Genomic DNA, 23707 nt, shown 5'->3' on the forward strand with positions numbered 1-23707 from the left:
GGAGTTTTCTTCTAAACCATCAGGCGAGCAAAGCCAAGAATTGTCTTGGTGGTCGAGTTAGACGTGTATATATAAAATAATGATTGCTCCTCCCTTCCCTCTGCAGTACGTGTGTGCGTCTGTGTGTGTAAGTGTGTGGAGCCACAGGCCTTTCCGAGTGAGTGACAGCGGGAGCCCGTCCCTCCAGGAGCCGCGTGCAGAGTGACCAATGGCACAGACAGGCTGTGGATGGGTACCAGTCTCTGCAAAAGCCCGGTTGGAAACCGTCGCACCCACCCTTTCCACCCCCCACCGCTCCCCCGTTTCCTCCCCACCACCCCACCCCAGCTCCATCACTCTTTTTCCGCTCTCGGTTCCCCCGGGCGCACCCAAGGTGCTTATCGCCTTTTTGCAATCCAGGCCGAGGACAGGGTCGGGGGTGCGCGGCGCGCGGGGGCCGAGGCTCAGGTCTGGCGGTTCCAGACTGCGGTCCCCGGTGCCGCCGCAGCGCTGCGGCTGAGAACGCTTCGCTGGGAGGCCGGCAGCCTCGGGGCGCTAATATGTAAAGCAGCTGGCGGCGCTGGGCGGGGCCTGGAGGCGATGCAAATGAGGGAGGCGGGGTCTGCCCGGGGCTCCGCCCCCCTCCCCCGCAGCTGGGGCCAGCGGTGCCAAGCGCAGCTGGACGAACAGCGGCAGCTGGGCGAGTGACAGCTCCAGCTCCGCGCGCCGCGGCCGCCAGAGCCGGCGCAGAGGAAGCGCCCGCGGCCCCGGGCGCCTGAGCGGCCGCCTCCTTCCGCGCCTCCCGGGCCCGCAGCCCGCGGTCCCGCGGCCCCGGACCGGCACTTCTCGGGCTCCGGCTCCCCGCGCGCAAGATGGCTGACCCGGCCGCGGGGCCGCCGCCGAGCGAGGGCGAGGAGAGCACCGTGCGCTTCGCCCGCAAAGGCGCCCTCCGGCAGAAGAACGTGCACGAGGTGAAGAACCACAAATTCACCGCCCGCTTCTTCAAGCAGCCCACCTTCTGCAGCCACTGCACCGACTTCATCTGGTGAGGGCGCGCCGGCGCAGGGCACCTTCTCGGGGCCCCGAGGGCAGCGCCGCGCGCGCGGGGACCCTTGTCTGCGCCCCCCCTCCGCCCTGCGCCTCTGAGGGCGGAGAAGCCCCGCATCCCCGGAGCTCCCCGCTGCGGACCCTTCTGCCCTGGACTGCCCGGTGGACGGTCCTGCGGCTTCCCGCTCCCGCCGGTCCCAGACGGCCGACCGCGGGGTGCCTCCTGCCCTGTCTCCCTCCCAGCCGCCTCGGAGCGCCCTGGGGCCGCGGCGCGGACGGCTGTCCCTCCCCGGGAGGGCAGCGTCTCTAGTGCCCTTTCGCACGGGGTTCCCTGTCCCTCCGCCTCCTTCCGGGCTCGAGGCACCCTCACTCCCCTTCCCTCCTTTCCGGGGGCAGCGCCCTGAGTGTCCTCTCTCTAGCTCCCTGCGGGCACAGGGCATCCTTTCCTCCTCCTCCGTGTCTCCGAGGGCAGCGCCCTGTGTTATCTCTTTACTGCCCCTTCCTGCGGGCCTGGGTTCTCCCATCCACTCCTCGGTTTCCCGGTGCACATCACTGCGGGAACCCTCCGGTCCCCGGTCCCTCTGGGCATGGGGAGTCCTCTCTTCCTCTCTGTCCTCCCAGGAACACCACCGCCGCGGGGGCTCTGCCAGTCTCCCTCCCGATGCGTCTTTTTCTTTTCTCTTTCTCCGAGGGTACGCGGGCATCTCTGTGGGCAGATCTCCTGCCTGCCCTCCGCCCCCACCACGACGGAAACGCTCCCCCCACCCCGCCACCTGGTGGTCGCAACCTCCTGTCTTCTGCCTTTTGAGGGGAGATGGAGGTTACCGCTGAACTCCTACCTTCCCCCTCCCCCTGAAAGGCGGAAGACTCTTGGGCACCCGCCTGTGGCTGGGAGGTTGCACCTGGGCCAGAGGGGCAGGGGAAGTGGGGTGACTCTGCGGGGGAACTAACCGGCGGCTGGGCCCCTCGGCTGTCTGACATGCCTCCTTCTGCCTTTGCAGGGGCTTCGGAAAGCAAGGATTCCAGTGCCAAGGTAGGCTGTGGGGTTCTGGCCCATTTGTGCAAAGAGAAGATAAAAAAAGACTTCCTGGAAGGGACTGAATTGGGCAGAGTGAAGGCATCACGGCTGTCAGAGTGACCTCCCAAACTAGAAATTCATCACCACAGAAAGGCCTTATTAATACAAGGGGTGCTGTATGTGGGGCAGAGATGCTCCATCCAGGAAGGGCTGGTGGGGCTGAGAGGCCTAGCGGGCCGAGGGAGTGTATCCACCCTTTCTCCCTTCCTGCAGCTATCTGAAGAGTGAACCTGTCCTGCCTGGTCAGTTCGCCAGATAAGTGTGCACATGAGTGCTAAGTCGCTTCAGTCATGTCCAACTCCTTGCGACTCCATGGACTGTACCCCACCAGGCTCCTCTGTCCATGGGATTCTCCAGGCAAGAACACTGGAGTGGGTTGCCTCCAGGGAATCTTCCCCACCCAAGGATCGAACCTGTGTCCCTTACCTTTCCTGCATTGGCAGGCAGGTTCTTGACCACTGGCGCCACCTGGGAAACCCTTCCCCACCGATTCCTGCTCTTATGCCTTTCCACATCCCTTGCCCCACGGAGATCTCTACAGGTGGCCTCTGCCTCTGCAGATGGTATATCCCCTAGAAAGGCTACTGTGATTGTCCCCTGGGCCTCTGCCCTCTCTGAAGAAGTGGTTCCAGATGGAGTGCTTCTCAGATCCTGGTTTAAATTGCCCTTTCTCTCTTCCGGCTAGGTACTGGAAGACTCCAAGTGACTGGTTACCTGGGTCCTTGCATCAGGCCTGAGATCCTTGACCCTAGCCAGGGATGCCCAGCCTAGGGGTGACTTGGCTGTCGCTGGCTGCAGATTCTCTCTCCAGATGCCAGATCACCTGTAGTCTTGTTTAGCCCTTAGGGTGTCAAACATTTTTTTAATTTGATGTCAACATTGTAGAACTGAAGATTTCACAAACGTATCTGACTTTGCAGCTTCAAGTTTGCTGACTGTTGGTCCCACTTTCTTTTTAGAACTACCATTTGGAGCTGAGAGCAGCTGTTTTCATAGGCAGGGTGCACGCTCACCACTGTGTCTCAATCGATCATGACTGGGCCTGCTTCACCCAGTTTTGGCCCCTGTAAGGCATTCGAGTTTCAACCTCTGGTCTGCAAAGTGCCCGTTTTTAGACCAGTTATGGCTGAGTTTGGTGAGAAATGTCACATTTCTGGGGAATGTCTTAGGGACAAGTTGATTGCCCTGATAAGCTGGGCAGAGATCAGGGGAAGAAAGCATTTGAATATTAAAGAGTCTGACATGTGACTTAGCACTGACTGACAGTTCAGTTGTAGCACCTCCACCCTCCAGAGAAAGTGAAGTGATCCCTGGTGAGTGTGGGTGGCATTGTCAGTTGTACAGAATGCTTGCAGTGTGGCACTGCCTCCTTCTGAGACTTGTGTGTCCTCTAACCTGAGATCTGAGCAGAGCCCACTTAGTTGGTGAGTGTCATAGACCCCCATCCCCCTCTTCCTTTACCAGGATTTGGAGCCCCAGTTTTACACACTGCATGAGAGGATTTCCCACATCCCTTTAAATGGCAACATTTTGGTCCTGGTGCAAACTGTTGGATTGTTTTCTAGAACGTTAACCCCTCGGGCAAGAATGCCAGTGGTATCTTAGCCCAGGAACACGTAGATCTTTGAGGTTACCTCCCACTTTCATGAATCAAGTTTCTGTCTTTGTGGCTTGCTGAGGTCTGGGGTGATTTTTGAACATTTTTATGCTGCTTTTCCATCCCACCTGCTCTGTAGTTATTAATGGTGGGAACGTTGCTTGCAACATGCAGGTAACGAGACATCTGAAGCGGGAGATCATTTTATTCAAAGAAGGAACGGTGGTCACCATTTTCTGGTGCAGCTATTAAGGCAGAAATAAAGTTTCTAACGAAATATGGCAGCTTAAGAGGTCGCTATGCTTAATTTTTTAAATCGCTTTTCTTTATCTCCTCTCCAGGCAATGTAGGGTAGTGGGCAGGAGAAGGCAATGGCAACCCACTCCAGTACTCTTGCCTGGAAAATCCCATGGACAGAGAAGCCTGGTAGGCTGCAGTCCATGGGGTCGTGAAGAGTTGGACATGACTAAGCGACTTCACTTTCACTTTCATGCACTGGAGAAGGAAATGGCAACCCACTCCAGTGTTCTTGCCTGGAGAATCCCAGGGACAGGGGATCCTGCTGGGCTGCCGTCTATGGGGTCGCACAGAGTTGGACACGACTGACGTGACTTAGTAGCAGCAGCAGCAGCAGCAGCAGCAGGGTAGTGGGCATGTGCACAGCCGGTCAGGCTCTCACTGTGGCTTGGATCTTGGCCTGAGACTTCACAGCTGTGTTACTTAGCCTCTTTGTACCTCAGGCTCCTCATTTATAAAATGGGTCCAGTAACAACAATACCTACTTTTAAAAATTGCTAAGAGGCTCCAAGTTGTTAACAGTATGTGAGATGCTTGGACCAGAGCTCAGCACAGACTAAGCACTCAGAAGATATCATCTCCTAGGATTGTCTCCAAACTAACCTAGTGGTGGGGCAGCTTTGTGTAAGAGGAGACTGGGTTGCAGGGTTACTTTGCTATGAAACCAGCTGCCATGTGATAGTCAAAATCCAGCGGTGAACATGTGGTCACCTCATGTTGCTGCTTTGCTCATATATTCCAACTGGGCTGGATGGGAAGGAGCAAGAGAGGGGAAGGGGCAATTTGACAGCCCTTGAAATTGAGTTGTTTGGGACTTCATGCTGAGGGATATTGAGGAAAGGGAAAGATTATCCTCTTATCCTGGGGCTCCCTTGGTGGCTTAGTCAAGAATCTGCCTGCAAGGCAGGAAACCTGGGTTTGATCCCTGGGTCAGGAAGATCCCCTGAAGAAGGGAATGGCAACCCACTCCAGTATTCTTGCCTGGAGATTTTCAAGGACAGAGTATCCTGGTGAGCTACAGTCCATGGGGTCGCAAAGAGTTGGACATGGCTGAGCAACTAACGCTTATTTCTTACTTAAGATTGTTCTCAGATATGCTCAAAATTACCTGGGACTAATTTTGGAATCTCAGAGCTATTCCTTATTCAAGCATTTTCGGCACTGCGTATTTCCTCAGGGTGAATCTAATTAAAATGGGATCAGCATTGCATAGAAAATGCCTAAGGTTTTATTCTGTCACCAAAGTCAGAAGTCCGAAGGCCAGGGTCCTGTGTTCATTTCAGTTTTCCACTCTACAATCCCAGAAGTGAAAATTATCTCGTGGTTCAAGAAGGATGCTGGACTGTCCAGTCTTCACATCCTTATTTCAGCCAATGGTGGGAGGAATGGTAAAGGAAGGCGAAGGACAGACACATGTTCACTGTCCTGGAAGTTGCCTCTTATACTTCTGCCTGAATGCTATTAGCTAGAGCTTAATCGCATACCCACACCCTGCTGCAAAGGAGTGTGTGGGAAATGTCATGTTAATTTCAGGTAGCCCTATTCCCAGCTAAAAGCTAGGGTGGGGGTTTTCCCATCTCAAAAACAGAAGGGACTGGGGATCCAGCCTCTGCCATTCTTGGGTAGGAGGTGTGTAGGATGATCATAAGGCAAGGAAACCACTGAGCCCCAGGCTTCATGGTGCTGCCATGGAAATTGGGGATGCTAGGATGGAAAGTCCATAAACCATGGAAAACTGTAAATTTGTGTGTGCTCAGGGAGCTGAAGAATAGATTTTCTTGCTTTTGTACAAAAATCTAGAGTGGCTGCCACATAATTTCTCCCATTTTGTTTCCACTCTCTGTATTTTCTATAAAAGCATTCTCGGTGAGGTAGTTTAAGAATGTCTCTGGTGACAGGGGACAGGAGCTGAGAATCTCTATTATGAAACTGCCTCAATTCTGAATAAGAAATAAGACCCCTCAGATAAGCAAGGCAGACTTGTCTCTGTAGCATTCTTTAGAGGAGCTGCAGACCTGCCGTTTGTGCCTTAGTTGTAATTAAGACAAGGCTTTGGGTGGAATTAGACTCTTACCCCAAGAAGCTTTTGCAGTTTGGCAGAGAAGAAAAAAAAATTTTTTTTAAAGGAAGTGACATCATTAGAAATAGGGAGACAATAAAATACAGAGATTTAGAATTCCTAGCATGTGGTTGGAGTCAGAAAGAACTGGGTTTGAATCTATGCTCTGCCACCTACAACTGTGTGAAGTCAGGCAAGTCTTCCGTATGTCGTGGCCTCAGTTTGCTTAGCTGTGAAATGGGCTGATGTTACCTACCTTATAGGGTTATGGTGAAAAGTAATGAAGTGTTACAAGAGAAATATCACTGTCAATAATTCTAAGTTAGATGATAATTATTACTTCTTTAGCTGTAGGGAACTGTGTCAAAAGGGGACAGAGTTAATTCGGGAACTCATTAAATGACTATGTGACTTTCATGTATTTAGGTGGGTTTTCTTCTTAGGTATGTTTCTTTGTAGACTTCAGGTGTCACCAGTGAGTCTGGCCCCAGACAGCCAGCTTGCTTAGATTATATTTTCTCACCCTTCTTGTGAGAAAAATCTAAACTTGCCATGGACTCGTGAGAAAAACCTCACTGCACTAATTTTCTGACTATGAAAACCTAGCATTGATGATTATAATGAATAAACCAGCTGTTCCCTTTCCTGCATAGATTAGAAAACATGTTTTTAAGCCTTCTTTTTTTATTTTTATTTTTTATTGAAGTACAGATGAGGTACAATGTTGTGCAAATCTCTGCTGTACAGCAAAGTGACTCAGTTACACACGTATAGACATTCTTTTTTAAATATTCTTTTCCATTATAGTTTATCACAGGATATTGAATATAGTTCCCTTTGCTTTTTTAAAAGCTTATAATAGACATTATTCTTAAAAATCCCCAAAGTATTTCATGAATCCAGTCACTGCTGGTTTCATCAACATTGACTTTATAGGATTCAAGTTTATTTTAGTCTGTAGTTAGCACATAGAAATTAGAATATGTACTTTTTAAAAACAACAAGGATGAATCAAACGTTCATTTTATTTTTGGCATATTTTTTCCCTAGGAACTTGTGATATCTTCAATTTCACACTGAACTTTCTCAGTAAAATCATTAATAGGGCCCCCCAAATTTTGGCCATGCTATGCGGCACGTGGGATCCTTAGTCCCCGACCAGGGATTAAACATGCACCCTCTGTATTGGAAGCGTGGAGTTTTAACCGCTGGGCCACCCGGGAAGTACCAAGAGGGCCGTTTTTTGTGTGTACAGTCACATGTCAGGCTACAGGTTACTGGAGCCTCTATTATTCCACTTCTCTCCCTTCCCAGGGGCAGATCCCAGAGGCCTGTGAGTGAGACTCCGCTTATCTCTTGGCTTCTTCTGAATGTGTTCTAGGGGTCCCAGGTGGATAAAAGGCATGGGCCTTTTGAATTTGTGTTTGTTGGTTTGACTTTTTATTTTTTTTCCACCTGAAATGGGATTTGGGGCTCAAAGTCCCAAATGAAGTAAAAAAATTTAAGGGTAGATTAACGTTGAATCTGAACAAGAAGAAAGGTTGATTTGTTGAAAATTCAGCAGCTGATTCATTTTGAGCTGTAGAGCACTCAGGGAGAGCTTGAAGCTTGGTCACTGGGCAACAGAATGCCTTTCTAAGTAAATATGGAAAATATGACCTTTGAAAATCTAGTTGATATGATATACCGGTTATTAGAAACTCATTAAAAAATATATTATTTCTGAGTACCAGTGATACTCCAAGTACTGCCCGGAAGCAGATGTAGCATGCTTATGGTGTATTTGGGTCAGTAAAGAAAAAGATTTAGAGAACTTAACTGGTCAAAGGATAAATCGAAGGTTTGAAAATAATTTCTACATGTTCTTGCTGTTGGGGTCTCTTTCCTCTGCCTCTGTCTCTTTCTGCCTATCTTTTTGTTTCTATCTCTGTCTCTCTCCACACATGCACACAGGGACACACACATGTGCATATACACATAAATAGACCAGTGTATCACAATTTTGATAACATGCATCTCCTTTGGATGCTTTTCAGCTACAAGTAGTTAAATTATTAAGTACAATTTTAATCCTCTGGTCTTTTGTCTTTGCAGTCCAATTAATTTCTGGGTTGGAGAGGGGAACCAGCTGAGAATTTCATTATCTGTGGCTGATGTTTTCAAAAGCTTGGTCCCTTATCATTCTTGGCATTTGATCTAATTGCAAGGATTCTTTGACTTCACTCATCCCGTGTCTCCATAGAAATTGTATAATGCTTCGCAGAAAGTTCTGTTGGATAGAGCTGCCTTAGACCCTAGCAATAGGTTTCACAGTAATCCTAATGTGAGCAGACTCTGGGAGATGGGGATGGACAGGGAGGCCTGGCGTGCTGCAGTCCCTGGGGTCACAAAGAGTCAGACATGTCTGAGCAACTGAACAGCAAATGTGAGCGCGTTTAACTTAACTTTGTCAACTCCTAACTCTTAATATGAAATACCAAATTTAAGATTAAATTTAAAAGAAAAGAGGACATAAAAACTGACAAAAGATAAGAAAATGGATAAAATTAGAGAGAAAAGAGGCAGGTGAGAAGGGGATTTGGTGATGAGGTAGGAAGGAGGCCCTGCTTACCACTTGGTCCAGCACTTACTTATGTTCTAAAGACACATACCAGAAACAGATGAGGCCTCACTGGTCCCCATCAGAGTGGATCCAGAGAGACCCCAGGGAAATAGCAACCTTGTGTCCTTCTCATCTTTCTTTTTAGACACTTATCTTTATGGGGGGGGATTGTTTGAAACACACATGGTTAAAAAATAAAGTAGTACAAAAGTAAAAAAAATTGTGTGATAGACTGTTGACCTTTTAATAGCATATACAAAATTCAGAGTGTTTACAGGTGGCATTTGGAGGTGTGATGAATGCTTGGAAATCTGGTGGGAAATTTGTCTGTTTACCACATCCATCCATTTATCCATCCATCCATCCATCCTTCCTTCTTTCCAAAAAGTATTCACTCATTAAACTCCGTGTGTCAGGAATTATGTTAGATGGCAGGAGCACAATGGTGAATGAGATTGAGAAGATTCTTATTGTCGTGGGGCTTCCAGTGTAATGGGAGGGATAAGACATTCTATAGATACAAATCATTGCAGCAATATTTAATTTCACTCTTGTTAGAAAAACGTATCATATATTAATGCATACATGTGGTGTCTAGAAAAACGGTAAAGATGAACCTATTTCCAGGGCAGGAGTAGAGATACAGATGAAAGACCAAACATGTGGGCAAAGGAGAGGGCGGGACGACTTGGGAGACTGACTAGCATACATGCACTGCTCTGCGTGAAATAGCTAGCGGGAACCTGCTGGAAAGGACAGGAAGCGCAGCACGGTGCTCTGTGAAGACCTAGAGGGCTGACCCGGGAGTGGGTGGGAGGGAGGTCCAGAGGGAGGGGATCTGTGTCTACATATAGCTGCTTCCACACTGCGTCCACACTTCATTGTGCAGCGGAAACTAACACACCATTGCAAAGCAATTATACTCCAATAAAAAACTTCTCTCTTGCTAAGGACTTTGAAGGGGATGCTCAGCGTGCTGTGTGGGCACGCAGGGGATGCTGACCTATGTAACAGTTGGGATGGAGTCAGGGAATTAAAAATCAAAACAACTTCTCATTCTTTGAGGTAATCTGAGAAAGTCTGAGTTGTCAAGGAACCAGAGCTAAAAAAAATCTGTATTGTGAAGCTGCTCATATCCTAGATAAAGATACACAGGAGGTCTTATCTCTGTGACATTCTGTGGAGACGCCCTGAATCTATTTGTGCCGTGGTTGCAAGTACGGTGAATATTGAGTAGAATTAGACAATTACGTTAAGATGGCTTCTGTCTCAGTTTGACAGACAGAGAACGTTGTCTCCTCTTAGCTAATAACTCAGGTGATGAGCTGGCTTCCTTTTTGTTCAGGGATTGCCGTTTGAGGTTGTTCTAAAGGAGAAAAATCACCATTTCAGAGATGGAGGGGCAAGTCTGAGGCAACAGACTGAGAACAGAGCAATTATGCGTGTGTGTGTGTGTGTGTACACACAGAGATTCTTTTCAGTTCATTACAAGATGCAGAAGTGTGCAACTGAGTCGCTCTGCTGTACACCAGAAACTAACTGAACGTTGGAAATCAACTATATTTCAATTAAAGAGAGAGAGAGCAAGCAAAAGCTATCAGTGAAAGGCATTGGTGCGCTAAAAGCCAGTTTTCAGGGGCACAAGATTACCTGCATTTGCTGCTGAACACCTTCCTCACCCTGGGTCCATGACTGGTTTCCCATTGCTGCTTCGTCCCATTGGCTTGGACGGTGTGTTTTCTCTTGTTGGGAAGATAATTTTTAAGTAATTTCACAAAAAGCAGCATTGACTCACATGTAGAGGAAGATCCTTTGTCGGTTCTCTTTCCATCTTTCTGATTGCTTCAAGAAGAAAGTCTCAGTCTCTCGCATACAAATCTGAGTCCTTTGTAAGTTATTTTTTTTTTTTAAATAAAGGGGCTACAGGGAATTATAGAAACATACAGGTGTATTAGTTTCTACCTGTAATCCACTTTTAACTAATGTTGAGCCTCATGCTGTTCTACCTCTGGGCCTCATTTCTTACTGGCTCTTCCTCCTTGTGAGTCAGGAAGAGGGGGTTTCAGTGTCTTCCCGGAAATGTTTGGTGTTGCAGGGAAGCTGTGTTGCACAGAATTGAAAGGCACAGCAGTTCAGACTGTGACAGTGTCTGGAAGAGATGATAGCCTTTATTCAGGATGATAGCCTTTATTAATGTTACTGTTGTTATCGTTGCCATTGTTGCTACCTTTTCTTTTTTACTTTCTTTCTTTTTTTTAAAATAAGGGTATAGTGGTTTTATGGGGCTTCCCAGGTGGCACTAGTGGTAAGAACCCACCTGCCAATGCAGGAGACATGAGATGCGGATTCAATCCCTGAGCTGGGGAGATGCCCTGGAGGGGGAAATGGCAACTCACTCCAGTATTCTTACATGGAGACTCCCATGGACAGAGGGGGCCTGGCGGGCTATGGTCGGTATGATTGGCAAGAGTCGGACAACGACTGAAGTGACTTAGCGTACACACATGGTCGCTTTATAGTGTTGTGTTGCTTTCTGCTGTACAACAGACGGAATCAGCCATGTGTGTGTGTGTGTGTGTGTGTGTGTGTGTGTGTGTGTGTATCCTCTCCCTCTTAGACCTCCCTCCCACCCTCTTCCCCATCCCACCCCTCTAGGTCATCACAGAGCAGCCAGCTGAGTTCCCTGTGCTATACTGCACGTTGCCCCTAGCTGTCTATTTTACACACGGTAGTATATATATGTCAGTCCTAGTAATTGTCCTTTGCTTGCTTGTTTATGTCTTTTGGATGTCTCTTTCCCCCGTAGCCCGCACGCAAAAATTTGTCCTACTGGATCATAAGGGGAACTTTGATCCAGACTAGGAGGGTTCTGATCCTCCTTATTGAGTCTTGGCATTCGCTTAGTAAACAGAAATTAACTTTGCTCAAAAGTAACAATGTTCCTGGGGGACATTCTAGAATCTTCTTTCACCTTGCCACTGCCCAGTTAACCAAACTTTGGGTCTCTAGACAGGCAGTAAAAATTGGACTTGCTACCGGAGGCTCAGAAATCAGACAGACACGATTTCCTATTCTGGCTTTGTCTTTCCATGGCCTTGTGACCCTGGGCTGGTGAAATATGATCCTGCCTTTAAACACCTATCCTGATGGCTCAGTTGGTTCACTGAGTTCACCTGCAATGCAGGAGACGCTGGTTCAATTCCTGGGTCAGGAAGATCTGCTGGAGAGGGGATAGGCTACCCACTCCAGCATTCTTGGGCTTCCCTTGTGGCTCAGCTGGTAAAGAATCCACCTGCAATGTGGGAGACCTGGGTTTGATCCCTGGATTGGGAAGATCCCCTGCAGAAGGGAAAGGCTACCCACTCCAGAATTCTGGCCTGGAGAGTTCCATGGACTGTATACTCCATAGGGTCGCAGAGAGTCGGAAAAGACTAACTTTCACTTTCATTTTCACACCTGTCTATCCATCTACCCATTCACCCACCAATCCATTCCTCTATCCACCCAGCTGTTTTTCCATTCCATCCTCCATCCATCTATCCATCCAGCCATTTCCCCATCCATCTGTCCATCTGTCCATCTGTCCATTCATTCAGTAAATATTTATTGAGTGCCTACCATGAATCGGGTACTGTGCTGGGAACTAAAACTAAAGGAGCAGTAAAGGAGCCAGAGCCGCTGCCCTCAGGGACATTTCTTAGAAGAACAGCAATTAAGTAACTTAGAAGAAATTCATTGTATAACATCAGGTTGCACTATGGGCTTTGGAAAGAAAGAAGACACTGTGCTTGCCCTTGAAATCTCTCTGGTCTTTGGAGGGGAGAGGAGAACAGCAGGACCAGTTACTTCCGGTACATAAATGAGAAGTATTACACCAAGGGTGTGAAAAGGCTTTGAATGACATCCGTATTCCTGGGAGGAGAGGAGAAGATTCCACGCTGGAGCTGACATTTGGGAACAGTCTTCCAGCAGGAGTGGGAGTTCCCAGATTGACAGGGGCTTGGGGGCTAGGGTGGGTGTTTTGGGCAGAGGAGAGCAACGTGGAGCCCTGGAAGAGTGAACAGGGCTCCTGCGGGAACAGGAAGTGGGGGGTGTGTGCAGGAGGAGCTGGTGGGAGGGCAACGTCATGTGGGGGGTTGGGGGGGTGTCTGGACCTTGTGAAGGAGCATAGTGACTAGGAAGTGACTGTTGTCATTGCTGTAGAGCGGGATGTGTGGGGGTGAGTGAGATGGCCAAATGTTCAAAAAAGAGAATGAGATGTATTCTGAAACCGTAATTGCTGTGACTCAGTTCCTGAAATTCCAGGCTGGTGGGGTTGGAGGTCAGATAAGAGAAACTGAAATGACCATTTAGAAGCAGTGCTGGTGTTGATGGGTGGGGGTGTGTGTGCTTGGGGGGGTTGTTCCCAGAGCGTGGAGGGGCTGCTGCTATTTTTCACATCCTAAAGAGACATTTGGATTTTCGTGTCAGTCATATTGATGATTCTATTTTGGGAGGTGGTTACTGGGTTATTTTTATGGTTCTAACAATAGGGATATCACTCTTCACTGCATCTTTAATCGTAGAAGGCCACAGAATGATGTTGTCTCTAGAAGGAATCCTCCTACTCCTTTTCTCCTTCTCTCCTGTTCTCACGCACCCAGCTCGTGTTTATTGAGCACATGTTCCACTGGAGATAAAGGATTTGTGCTTTGGAGACAGGATGGCGTCGATGTAAATTTTGGCTTCTTTTTTTTTCTGCCGGGTGGCACATGCGATCTCAGTTCTCCACCCAGGGATGGAACCCATGCCCCCTGCATTGGAAGCACAGAGACTTAACCACTGGGAAGTTCCTAAATCTTGGCTTCTTATAGTGGGCTTCCCAGGTGGCGCAGTGGTAAAGAATCCGCCTGGCAATGCAGGAGACGCAAGAGATGCAGCTTTGATCCCTGGGGTTGGAAAGATCACCTGGAGTAGGAAATGGCAACCCGCTTTTACCTGGACAATTCCACAGACAGGGAAGCTGGCAGGCTACAGTCCATGGGGTGGCAAAGAGTTGGACACGATGGAGCAAATGAGTACACACATATGGGACCTTGATCATGTTGCTGAAGCTCTTTGAGCTTTTGGTTTTTTCAGAGGTCAAAGGCTGTCATTAGAAGCTAGTTTATAGGACTAGTGGCTGGTGTTTCCTGAGCTCCTTGCTGATACACAGTAAGTACTTGATCAACACAGTTGATTCCATTATTTCCACGGCTGGACTCTGTCTTGTCCTGAACTCAGTTTATCGTCTTGTTGGGAGGCAAGATGAATGCTCCCGAGTCAAGGACATGATGCAAGAATGAAGGTGCTTACATGTCATGGTCAAGAGCACTCAGGGAAACCAACAGTGAATTTGAGGGTGGAGCCTCAGCTGCGGTCAGAGAGGCGATTTGAACGTGGCTGAGCTCAGCGCTCTCCGGGCTAGCTTCCTGGCTTTCAATGCTTTCATTGGTGGCAAACCTCAGAATTGAAACTGAAATTGAATTGGATTGAAATCTGTGATTGCCTCACCTGCTGCCTCATTTTGAAAACGTGTTGATGGCATTTCAACTTTAAATAGATTTTGGACCAGTTTCCCTTTAAAATTTGGGGGTCCCTTTAGGCTGTGGGTGGGATGTCTACCATGCCCTTTGAAGAAGACTCCTATATAATGTGGGTGAAGATAGAGGGTGAGGTCTGCAGGACTATCTCTTCTCTTGATGTGATGGTGGGGGTGCTGATTCTTATGGAATAGCCCTATTTTGAAGACCTTCCCTCCCTAAAGGTGGGGTCCATTCTTTAGAGTTTAGGCAGTGTGGCAAAGGAGAATTTTGATAGTTATCTGGATTTTTTTGTGTGCCTGGAAAAATGTATGGTTGGAGGTATTAATAGTTCTATCTGGGGTAACATTATTCTTTGGGAAGCAGCATTGGCATATAGGGTGGGGAAGGACCATTTTCCATTTTGGTGGCTTGCTCTTCGTTGTCCCAGGATTAAGTCAGCATCCTTAAGATTCCCTGACCAAGGATCGAACCTGTGTCCCCTGCGTTACAAGATAGATTCTTAACCACCGACCCACCACAGAAGCCCCTCCGTATTCTAACTGTAAGTTTATTTGACTGTTTAGTGTTTGTCTTCCCCACTAGAATATAGGCATGTGGAAGCTAGCACGGAGAGTGCTGAGCTCAGCCACATTCAAATCGCCTCTCTGACCGCAGCTGAGGCTCCACCCTCAAATCCACTGTTGGTTTCCCCGAGTGCTCTTGACCATGACATGTAAGCACCTTCATTCTTGCATCATGTCCTTGACTCGGGAGCATTCATCTTGCCTCCCAACAAGATGATAAACTGCCTTCTCTGGGCCTTCACACGCCTCTCTTTGAACCACGCTGCAACTTGCATTTCACTTTCTAGCTGAAGATCCCAGCTGGTCTTGTTCAGTATGACACAGCTCTGCCCAGCCCAGGGCTTTTGCACCTGCTCCATCTTGAGCCTGAATCGCTCTCCCCTCTCCTCTGACCCCACTATCCTCCTACTCATTGTTCAGAATTTAGTTCAGCTGTCACTTCTTCAGAGAAGCCTTCCTTGATCTTCCAAATCAGGTTCTCCCTTGGTACAATCTCATAACCCCTTGTCACTTTCACATTTTCTAAGAAAAAAATAGACATTTATTTATTTAGCTGCATCAGATTCTAGTTGCATCTTGTGTGACCTCCCTTGTGGCACCCAAGCTTCTTTCTAGCTGTGATACGTAGGGGCTCAGTAGTTGCTGTGTGAGCTTAGTTGCTCCACGGCATGTGGAATCTTATTAATAGTTCCCTGACCAAGGATTGAACCTGTGTCCCCTGTGTTAGAAGATAGATTCTTAACTACCAGACCACCACAGAAGCCCCTCCATATTCTAATTGTATGTTTATTTGACTGTTTAGTGTTTGTCTTCCCCACTAGAATATAAGTTTCCAGACAGGTGGGACTCCATCTCTCTCACTTCCTGCTGTTCCTAGAGTACCCAGATCCATACCTGGCACATGGTGTGTACACGTAGATAGATACCTCTTAAATGCATGGTATGGGGAACAGAAGCCCACTGAGGGAGTCATTTGATTTGGGTTTTATTTGCTGTAGCTTAATCTACAGTTTTCCTAAAGAGCGCATCACTTCCTGGTTTACAACCTCTGATCATTTTTGTTTGAACAACAACAAAAATTGTCCTCATTAAAGCCTATTGAGGAGTGATTTTCAGAAGTATGTGAATGCTTCAGTCTTAACCTCAGCTTTGGCCATCTTTCTTGGTAAAGACAAAGAGTTTCTCCGCTGAAGTCCCTGACTTTAGGACCCTGGTAGGCTAGAGTGACAATAATTTCCTTTAACAGTATATAAACTGGAAGCTACTAAAATGGCCGTCAGCAGTGCACAGTGGAATACTGAACAGTAATGAGAGTGAGTAAACGCCAGCTGTATACGACATGGATGACTAGCAAAACACGCCGGATGCACAAGAGTATGTTCCGTGGAATTCCCTGTACTTGAAGTTCAGGAACAGATGAAAGTAATCATCTGTAGTAATCATAGGTGATAGCAGTTCGGATGGTGATTACCTACAGGAAGACTGGTGGGGACTAAGAGGGGACACCAGGGTATGGGCGATGTTGTTTCTTGATCTGGGTGCTGGTTACACGGTGGGTTCAGATTATGACCATCCATTGAGCTGCAGACTTGTACCCATCTTCTCTTATGATATTACACTTCAACAGAAACATTTAAAAAACATTGAGCTTTGGGAATTTCCTGGTGGTCTAGTGGTTAGGACTGTGCCCTTTCACTGCTGAGGACATGGGTTCAAGCCCTGGTTGGGGAAGTAAGATCCCACAAGTCATGTGATGCAGCCAAAAAAAGCACAGAGCTTTAAGTCACTGAGAATCTGAGAAATGTTAGTGGGGACTTTTTCAGTTCTACACACAGAAGTGAAATCTGTAGAGGAGACAAGCACCTTCTGGAGTCAACCACAGAGGGATGGTGCCGTTTGCCTTCTTGGGGGGACATCTGCTTTTCATTTCAATGTTGCCCATCCATTGCAAACTGTAGAACAAGGAAGCCAGGGCATCCTGACAGTTTTCCCACCCAGTAATGCAGCTCTGTTATTACCAGGAGAACTTGAGCTCATAAACTACTTTTCAGGCTTGCATTTAAAACATTCTCTCTTTGCTAAGGTATTAGTCAGAGTCTGTGAAAGCTGCTGTAACAGATAAGCCCTGACACCTCTGTGGCTTGATGGGAAGCATTTATTTCTCACTCATGGCACAGATCCACTGCAGGCGATCCTGGTCAGGCAGCCTCCCTCCCAGGTGCCCAGGTCACTTGCCACTGGGCAGGAGGATGGGGAAAGGGAATAGGAGAAAGCACACTCATTTCACAGCCACTTCAGCCTGGAAGAGACGCGTATTGCTTCTGCTCACATTCTCTTGGCCGGAGCTTGGGCACAGGGGTGCATCAACCTCAGGGGGTCCTGGGATGTGTCGACTAGCTCGGGAGTAAAAGCAAATGGGTGCCTGCTGAGAAACAGCGAACCCTCCTCAAGCCCCCAGAGTCATGGTTTCCTTTGACTTCCTTGGAGCTAGTGTATTTGATTTTACCTCTAACTTGACTCCTTTAAACCTGAGAAGTGAAATGCTAGACCTCTTTATCTCATCAAACATAGGAGGGGATGTTTGGAGGAGAACACAGTCTGTTTGTGTTGCTAAGGATGAAATAAAGAGATGCTCTTTTTTTGCTTTTAGCTAGTAGAACAATCTGGTTCTTGTCAGAATTTCCAGTTTTCCAGCCAGTCAGAATTCTTGCCGCTTCTGGTTGCCAGTGGACGTTGCAGGCACTGTGGTTTGAGTCAGAGATGAGCTCACTCAGTTACTTCTTTGGAAAAGTCTTTTGCTCATTCATCATCTCTCCTATGGAAGAATCCTTTGGTGGTTCTACTTTTGGATATTTGACTGGATACAATTATCTGGTGTTTAACAAACTAGTCCTTAGTGGCTTCACACCACCACCATTTTATTTAGCTTATGTTTCTGTGGGTCAATAATTTGGGCTGGGCTCAGCTGGGCGGTCCTTCTGGTCTAGGCAAGGATTGGCTTTTTGTGTCTGGGGCCTGAGCAGGCACACCTAGACACCTGAGGCTTTTCTCCAGGTGGTCTCATCTTCAGCGGGCTGGCCTGAGCTCAGCCACATGGTGGTGGGTGCATTCCCAGTGCATGAGAAGTGGCTGCAGGGCCTCTTGAAGTTTAGCCTCAGAACGTGCACAGTGGCGCTTCTCCCATATTCTCTTAGTGAAAGCAGATAACAAGCCCACCCGAGAAATAAAGGAAGAAAGAAAAGGGGAAGCGCCTCTTCCTCTTGATGGGAAAAGCCACAAAGACTGTGTGGCATTTTGGGGAACCCTACCAGGCCAGTCTCACTGGCCCTCATGGCTCCTTAACTCCAGCACAGTGTGCATCTGCCAGACTGAACTTGAATCTGTGGCGGGTCCCAAGTGAGCTTTGCCGTTGTTTAGTTGCTGCGTTGTGTCTGTCTCTGGGACCCCATGGACTGCAGCCTGTGTCTGACTCTTTGGGACCCCATGGACTGTTGTCTGCCAGGCTCCTCTGTCCATGGGATTTCCCAGGCAAGAATACTGGAGTGGGTTGCCATTTCCTTCTCCCAGGGATGTTCCTGACCCAGGGATCAAACCTGCGTCTCCTGCATTGGTAGGTGGGCTCTTTACTGCTGAGCCACCAGGAAAGCCCAGTCACCACTTAGACATCATATAAGGACTCAAGTCACAGAGAAATGAAAGGGCCAAATGCTTTATGTAAAGGGCATAGCCCAGGGCTTAGTGCACACAAAGCGCTGACTGCTACCACCATCACTACTGAGTATACCACCAAATATTGTCACATTACTACCACCCGGGTCCTGCTGTGGACTTGGCACTACACTAAGTACTTAAGATCCATAACACGAGGCCTCTGCCATTGAGGAGGGAGAGACTTGAGAAGGAGACAGACATGAGTGAATCCGTGTCATTCCATGTGGCCCATGTGATCACAGAGCTTCAGTGGAGTGGGATGAGGACTAGGGCTTGAGTTCAGACCTCAGCCCCTCCACTGATCACATGTGAGGGCTTGGGTGCCTTTCTTAACCCCTCGAATCTCTGGTTTCCTCATCTGTGAAATGGAGGTAACAACACAGAGCCCACCTCCCAGGATGCCGCGTGGATTGAATGAGACCTGGAATGCAAAAAAACTCCTTAAATGTTAGTTCTGAAAAACAGTTCTCAAAAACATCTTTGACAGATATCCTAAAGGAACCATTTTTACTTAAATGTCCTCCTGTGACCCTGGCTAATGTCATTGCAGCTTTGTCTTCAGAGACGGAGATTTGCAGACAGGTGGCTTATAGGAGGAGGAGCTCTTGGAAACAACGTCTGTAAGGGAGGGAGGGCAGCAGAGAAGGGAGGAGTTGAACGGCAGTGCAGTTGTTGTAATAGAGGCCGAAGCCAGTCTGGTGGCCGGAGCTGTGATGGTCCTTCAGAAATGGGACAGTGGGATCTGCACCCAGTGGGCACTGGCTGTGGGCTGCTCTTGGGGAGCTGGAATTACCCTGGGCAAGGTGGCTTGCTTCTTCTTTTTCAAATTACTTATTCACTTGTGGCTGTGCTGGGTCTTTGTTTCTGCGTGGGGTTTTCTCTAGTTGCAGCGGGTGGGGGCTATGCTCTCACTGCATCTGTGGGCTTCTCTTGTTGGAGAGCACAGGTTTCAGGCGCACCGGCTCAGCAATTGTGAAGCTTGGGCTTCGTTGCTCCGCGGCATGTGGGTTCTCTCTGGACCAGGGATCGAACCCGTGTCTCCTGCATTGGCAGGTGGATTCTTGACCACCGAGCCGCCAGGGAAGCCTAAGGCAGCTTTCTTCTTCAAGGGAGGAGTCCTAGGGAGGACTCTGAACCCTTGGCCTTCTGAGGGAACTAGTGCCCTGATCCTGCAGGTGAGAGGAGGGTCTAGGGGATCCTCTGTGGGGTCCAGAGCCTGCTTCCAGATGTCTCTTAGAGACATTCCAAATCCTGTCTCCTTGACTGTTAGTAACCTTGTGAGCTTTTATCCTTGGTCCCTTCCCAAAACTGATTTCGTTGCCATGTAGGTTCATAGGCTGTATCTTCCAGCACTGAGATATAAAGAGCCTTAATCTAAGTAGGCTTAATCCAAGCAGGACACGGGAATGACTTGCCCATGGTCATCTAGCTACCGGGCAGAGACATGGGTTTACAGGCCTCCCCTTATTTCCTGCCACCATGCTCTCCTGAGTCACAGGCATTTCCAGCTTTATTCTAAGCCTGGACTCTGTAACCTTGGTGCCTTGACCTTCACCCTTACACCTTCTTGCAGCTCCACGCTGGGAGGAGTTTTCTTGAATTCCTTTAAATATGTTTCTTAGACTGTGGATCATCGCTCATTAGGGTGTCATGAAATCAATTTGGTAGGTCGTGAACACCATGAAAAAAAAAACTTGAAAATATCAGAATGCATTACATTCACAAGTATGGTTTCATAAAACTTTTATTTCATGTGAACATTTATAGGCATGTGTGAACTGGGCCAGATATAAAATGTGTTTCTCACTGTGGGTGACGGTCAATGTGGTTTGAAAGTCATTGTGAGAAATACAGACGACAGGTCTGGAGGCTCGTGAAATTGACTCTTGAGGTTCATGGACTGTTGAGGCTTTACTTATTTTTAGAGATGATATAAGTGCATTGTTTTCAATCCTTTAAAATTAGACGTTGTGTTCTCATCCCATCATGCTATCCCAAGATGATTCTAATGATCCTCTTTGAGCTTTAAACATGTCACTGATGAAAGTTACTTTTCCACATAGAATTCTCAGTGTGGGATAGTTTTTCTTGTTTTATAAGTGAAATTATTGGTTTTGATGGAATTGCCTGCCTGACACTTCTTGGGCGAAGTGTCCCAGTGCTGCGTCAGGTGCTGGCAGAGAGCTGTCCCTCTTCTGCAGATGGAGAACTGGTTATCCTGGGGGATAACGTGGGTTGAGGAAGAAGTGTTTTATGAACAGAATCAGCACAGGGGGAGGAAGGAGGAGGTGTTCGGGGGCCTCAAGGAGCTGCTGGGAGGTGTGGGAAGAGCATGCAGGCAAAGAGGTGGGCTGTGTCACCGGGGTGCCTCTCTGCCGAGGGCAGCCTCCAGCTGGGCCTTCCGAGCACTGGAACTCAGGCTGTGTTTCTGTTCTCTGGTGTCCTTGATAGGTAGGGGCTCAAATGACAGCTGGCCTCATTGTGTTTCCCTTTTGGCTTTCTCTGATTTGGGGCCTAAGGGCCACTTGGGGGCCAAGGCACTCCAAATGAGAAAAAAAAAAATCAGGTTCAAGAAAAAACAAAAATAAACAAATGGGACCTAATTAAAGAAAAATGGTACTCATGAACCTGTCTGCAGGGCAGCAGTGGAGATGCAGACAGAGAACAGACTTGTGGTCACAGTCAGGGAAGGAAAGAGGGACGAACTGAAAGAGCAATGTTGAAACATACCTTTATACATTACCATGTGTAAGATAGATAGCCAGTGGGAATTTGCCACACGATGGAGGGACCTCAAGGCTGGTGCTCAGTGACAACCTAGAGGGGTGGGATGGGGTGGGAAGTGGGAGGTGGGAGGGAGGTTCAAGAGGGAAGGGATATATGTATATCTGTGGCTGATTCATGTTGAAAACTAACACAATATTGTAAAGCAATTATCCTCCAATTAAAAATAATAAATTTATTTACAATAAGAAGAAAAAAATTAACCTGGGTTAGGCCTGGTCTTACTGGAGTGTGTGTGTTCCCATGAGAGTCTCTATCAGCAGGGGAAGACTGGCCAGGGAAACTTGCATTTCCTGGCTATCTTCAAGTAAGTCTTACAAATGCTGCTGACTCACATTGACGTTTATTGAGTACTTACTATGTTCCCGGCATGGTTCTAAGTGTTTTATGTGTATTAACCCTTTTACTCTGGCCACCTGATGCAAAGAGCTGACTCATTTGAAAAGACCCTGATGCTGGGAAAGATTGAGGGCAGGAGGAGAAGGGGATGACAGAGGATGAGATGGTTGGATGGCATCACCAACTCAGTGGACATGAGTTTGAGTAAACTCCGGGAGTTCGTGATGGACAGGGAGGCCTGGCGTGCTGTGGTCCATGGGGTTGCAAAGAGTCGGACACGACTGAGCGACTGCACTGAACTGAACCCTTTAAATCTTCACAACAGCCCAGGAAAGGCTACTACTTGATTATTCCCGTTTTATGCTGAGAAAACTAGGCACAAAGTAAAAGAGTTGTTTCCAAAGTTAGAGGTTCAAACATAGATTTGAGTTCAGGACTGCATAAAAGGAGTGGAGAGGTGATGATGGCGACAGTGACGAGAATGACGGCTAATATCTGAGGGCTTGCAATGAGCTGGAGATTTCAGACTTCGTCCCTTTGAACCATCATCCCTATTATCACCTCCATTCATCGGTAAGGAAACAGGCTTAGGAAGGGTGAAGAGTTTTCCTGAGAGCTGCAGAGCCCAGACTGGACTCAAGAGCTCAGTTGGTAAAGAATCCGCCTACAATGCAGGAGAGCCTGGTTCAGTTCCTGGGTCAGGAAGATCCGCTGGAGAAGGGATAGGCTACCCACTCCAGTATTCTTGGACTTCCCTGGTGGCTCAGCTGCTAAAGGATCCAACTGCAGTGTGGGAGACCTGTGTTTGATACCTGGTTTGGGAAGATCCCCTGGAGAAGGGAAAGGCTACCCACTCCTATATTCTGGCCTGGAGAATTCCATGGACTGTATATGTGTAGTCCATGGGGTTGTAGAGAGTCGGATACAACTGAGCGACTTTCACTTTCTGTCTAAGTCAGATTCTGAGTTCCCAGTCACCAAGGCGAAGGGCCTGGTGGGGAGAGAGCCTTTGGGTGGGTGGAGGGCTCTGGCAGAGGGAGGGGGAACCGTGGTCAGGCAGGCGCTGGGGTGCTTGAAGATGATCTAGCTTATCCTTCAGAGCTAGGAAAGCTTGTTTGCCATAGCAGTGGGTGAAACTGGCAAAATCTGATGGACAAGAAAACTCCATTGTGGGAGAAAATGTTTTCAGTAAATTGTTTTTGACCAGTGAAGGAGTTAGCCCATCGGTAGATTTTTAGCTGTGGCCCTGAATAAGGAATTCAGAAAGTGGCTTTAGGTCTGAGGTCTCTTGATGGTCATGTGACCACAGTCAGCTGATTTCTTTGTGTGTGGGTTGCTGGGCTGGGAGGACAGGCTGAGAAGCATGAAGTCCTGGTGTCATTTGGAAGGAAGGGTTCACATACAGCAGACATGTCTGTGGGATGATAATACTTCCCTGAAGAGCTGTGCTCATTTATCGAGGCCCTGAGCTGAATGCTTCACATATGATTGCATTTAAAGTCTGCAGCACCTGAGGAGGTGGGTCTCATTTTCCCTCCATGAAGAAACTGAATTCCCTGGGAGTCCAGTGGTTAGGACTCCATGCTCCCACTACAGGGGGCACAGGTTTGATCCCTGGTCGGGGAACTGAGATCCTGCAAGGCATGCAGCATTCTCAAAAAAAAAAAAAAAAAAAGGAAAAGAAATGGAGATTCAGGGATATTAACTTGCCCCAGGTCTTTTTTTTTTTTTTTTTTAAGTATTTATTTGTTTATTTGGCTGTCTGGTCTTAGTTCTGGCACGTGGGATCTCTCTAGCTGTGGTGCACAGGCTTAGTTGCCCCACAGCATGTAGGATCTTAGTTGCCCGACCAGGGATTGAACTTGCATCCCTTGCACTGCAAGGTGAATTCTTAACCACTGGACCACCAGGGAAGTCCCTGCCCCAGGTCTTGAAACTAAGAAGAATTTGAAGAGGATGACAAACCCAGGCCATCTGTTCTGAAGCTTGTGGTTCAAGGATTCTGCCAGGGCCCTTATCAGCCTTTGGCTAGGGCATTGTGACGTATCATGGTGTGGTTTATGTGAATGAAAAACGTTGCCTTCCAT

General features: G+C 47.9%; 1 protein-coding gene across 2 annotated transcripts in view; it reads left to right on the forward strand.

The window, feature by feature from the left end:
- Positions 1 to 659: 659 nt before the first annotated feature.
- PRKCB (protein kinase C beta) overlaps positions 660 to 23707 on the forward strand; it is a 374676-nt gene continuing 351628 nt past the window's right edge. For both annotated transcript variants that reach the window (XM_027961511.2, XM_027961512.2), the window contains exons 1-2: positions 660 to 1024; positions 2028 to 2059. In XM_027961511.2, the coding sequence (XP_027817312.1) occupies positions 852 to 1024; positions 2028 to 2059 (205 nt within the window). In that variant the 5' untranslated portion in view covers positions 660 to 851. The remainder of the gene's footprint in view (positions 1025 to 2027; positions 2060 to 23707) is intronic.

This window comes from Ovis aries, chromosome 24 (assembly GCF_016772045.2).
Source record: "Ovis aries strain OAR_USU_Benz2616 breed Rambouillet chromosome 24, ARS-UI_Ramb_v3.0, whole genome shotgun sequence".
Lineage (NCBI taxonomy): Eukaryota > Metazoa > Chordata > Mammalia > Artiodactyla > Bovidae > Ovis > Ovis aries.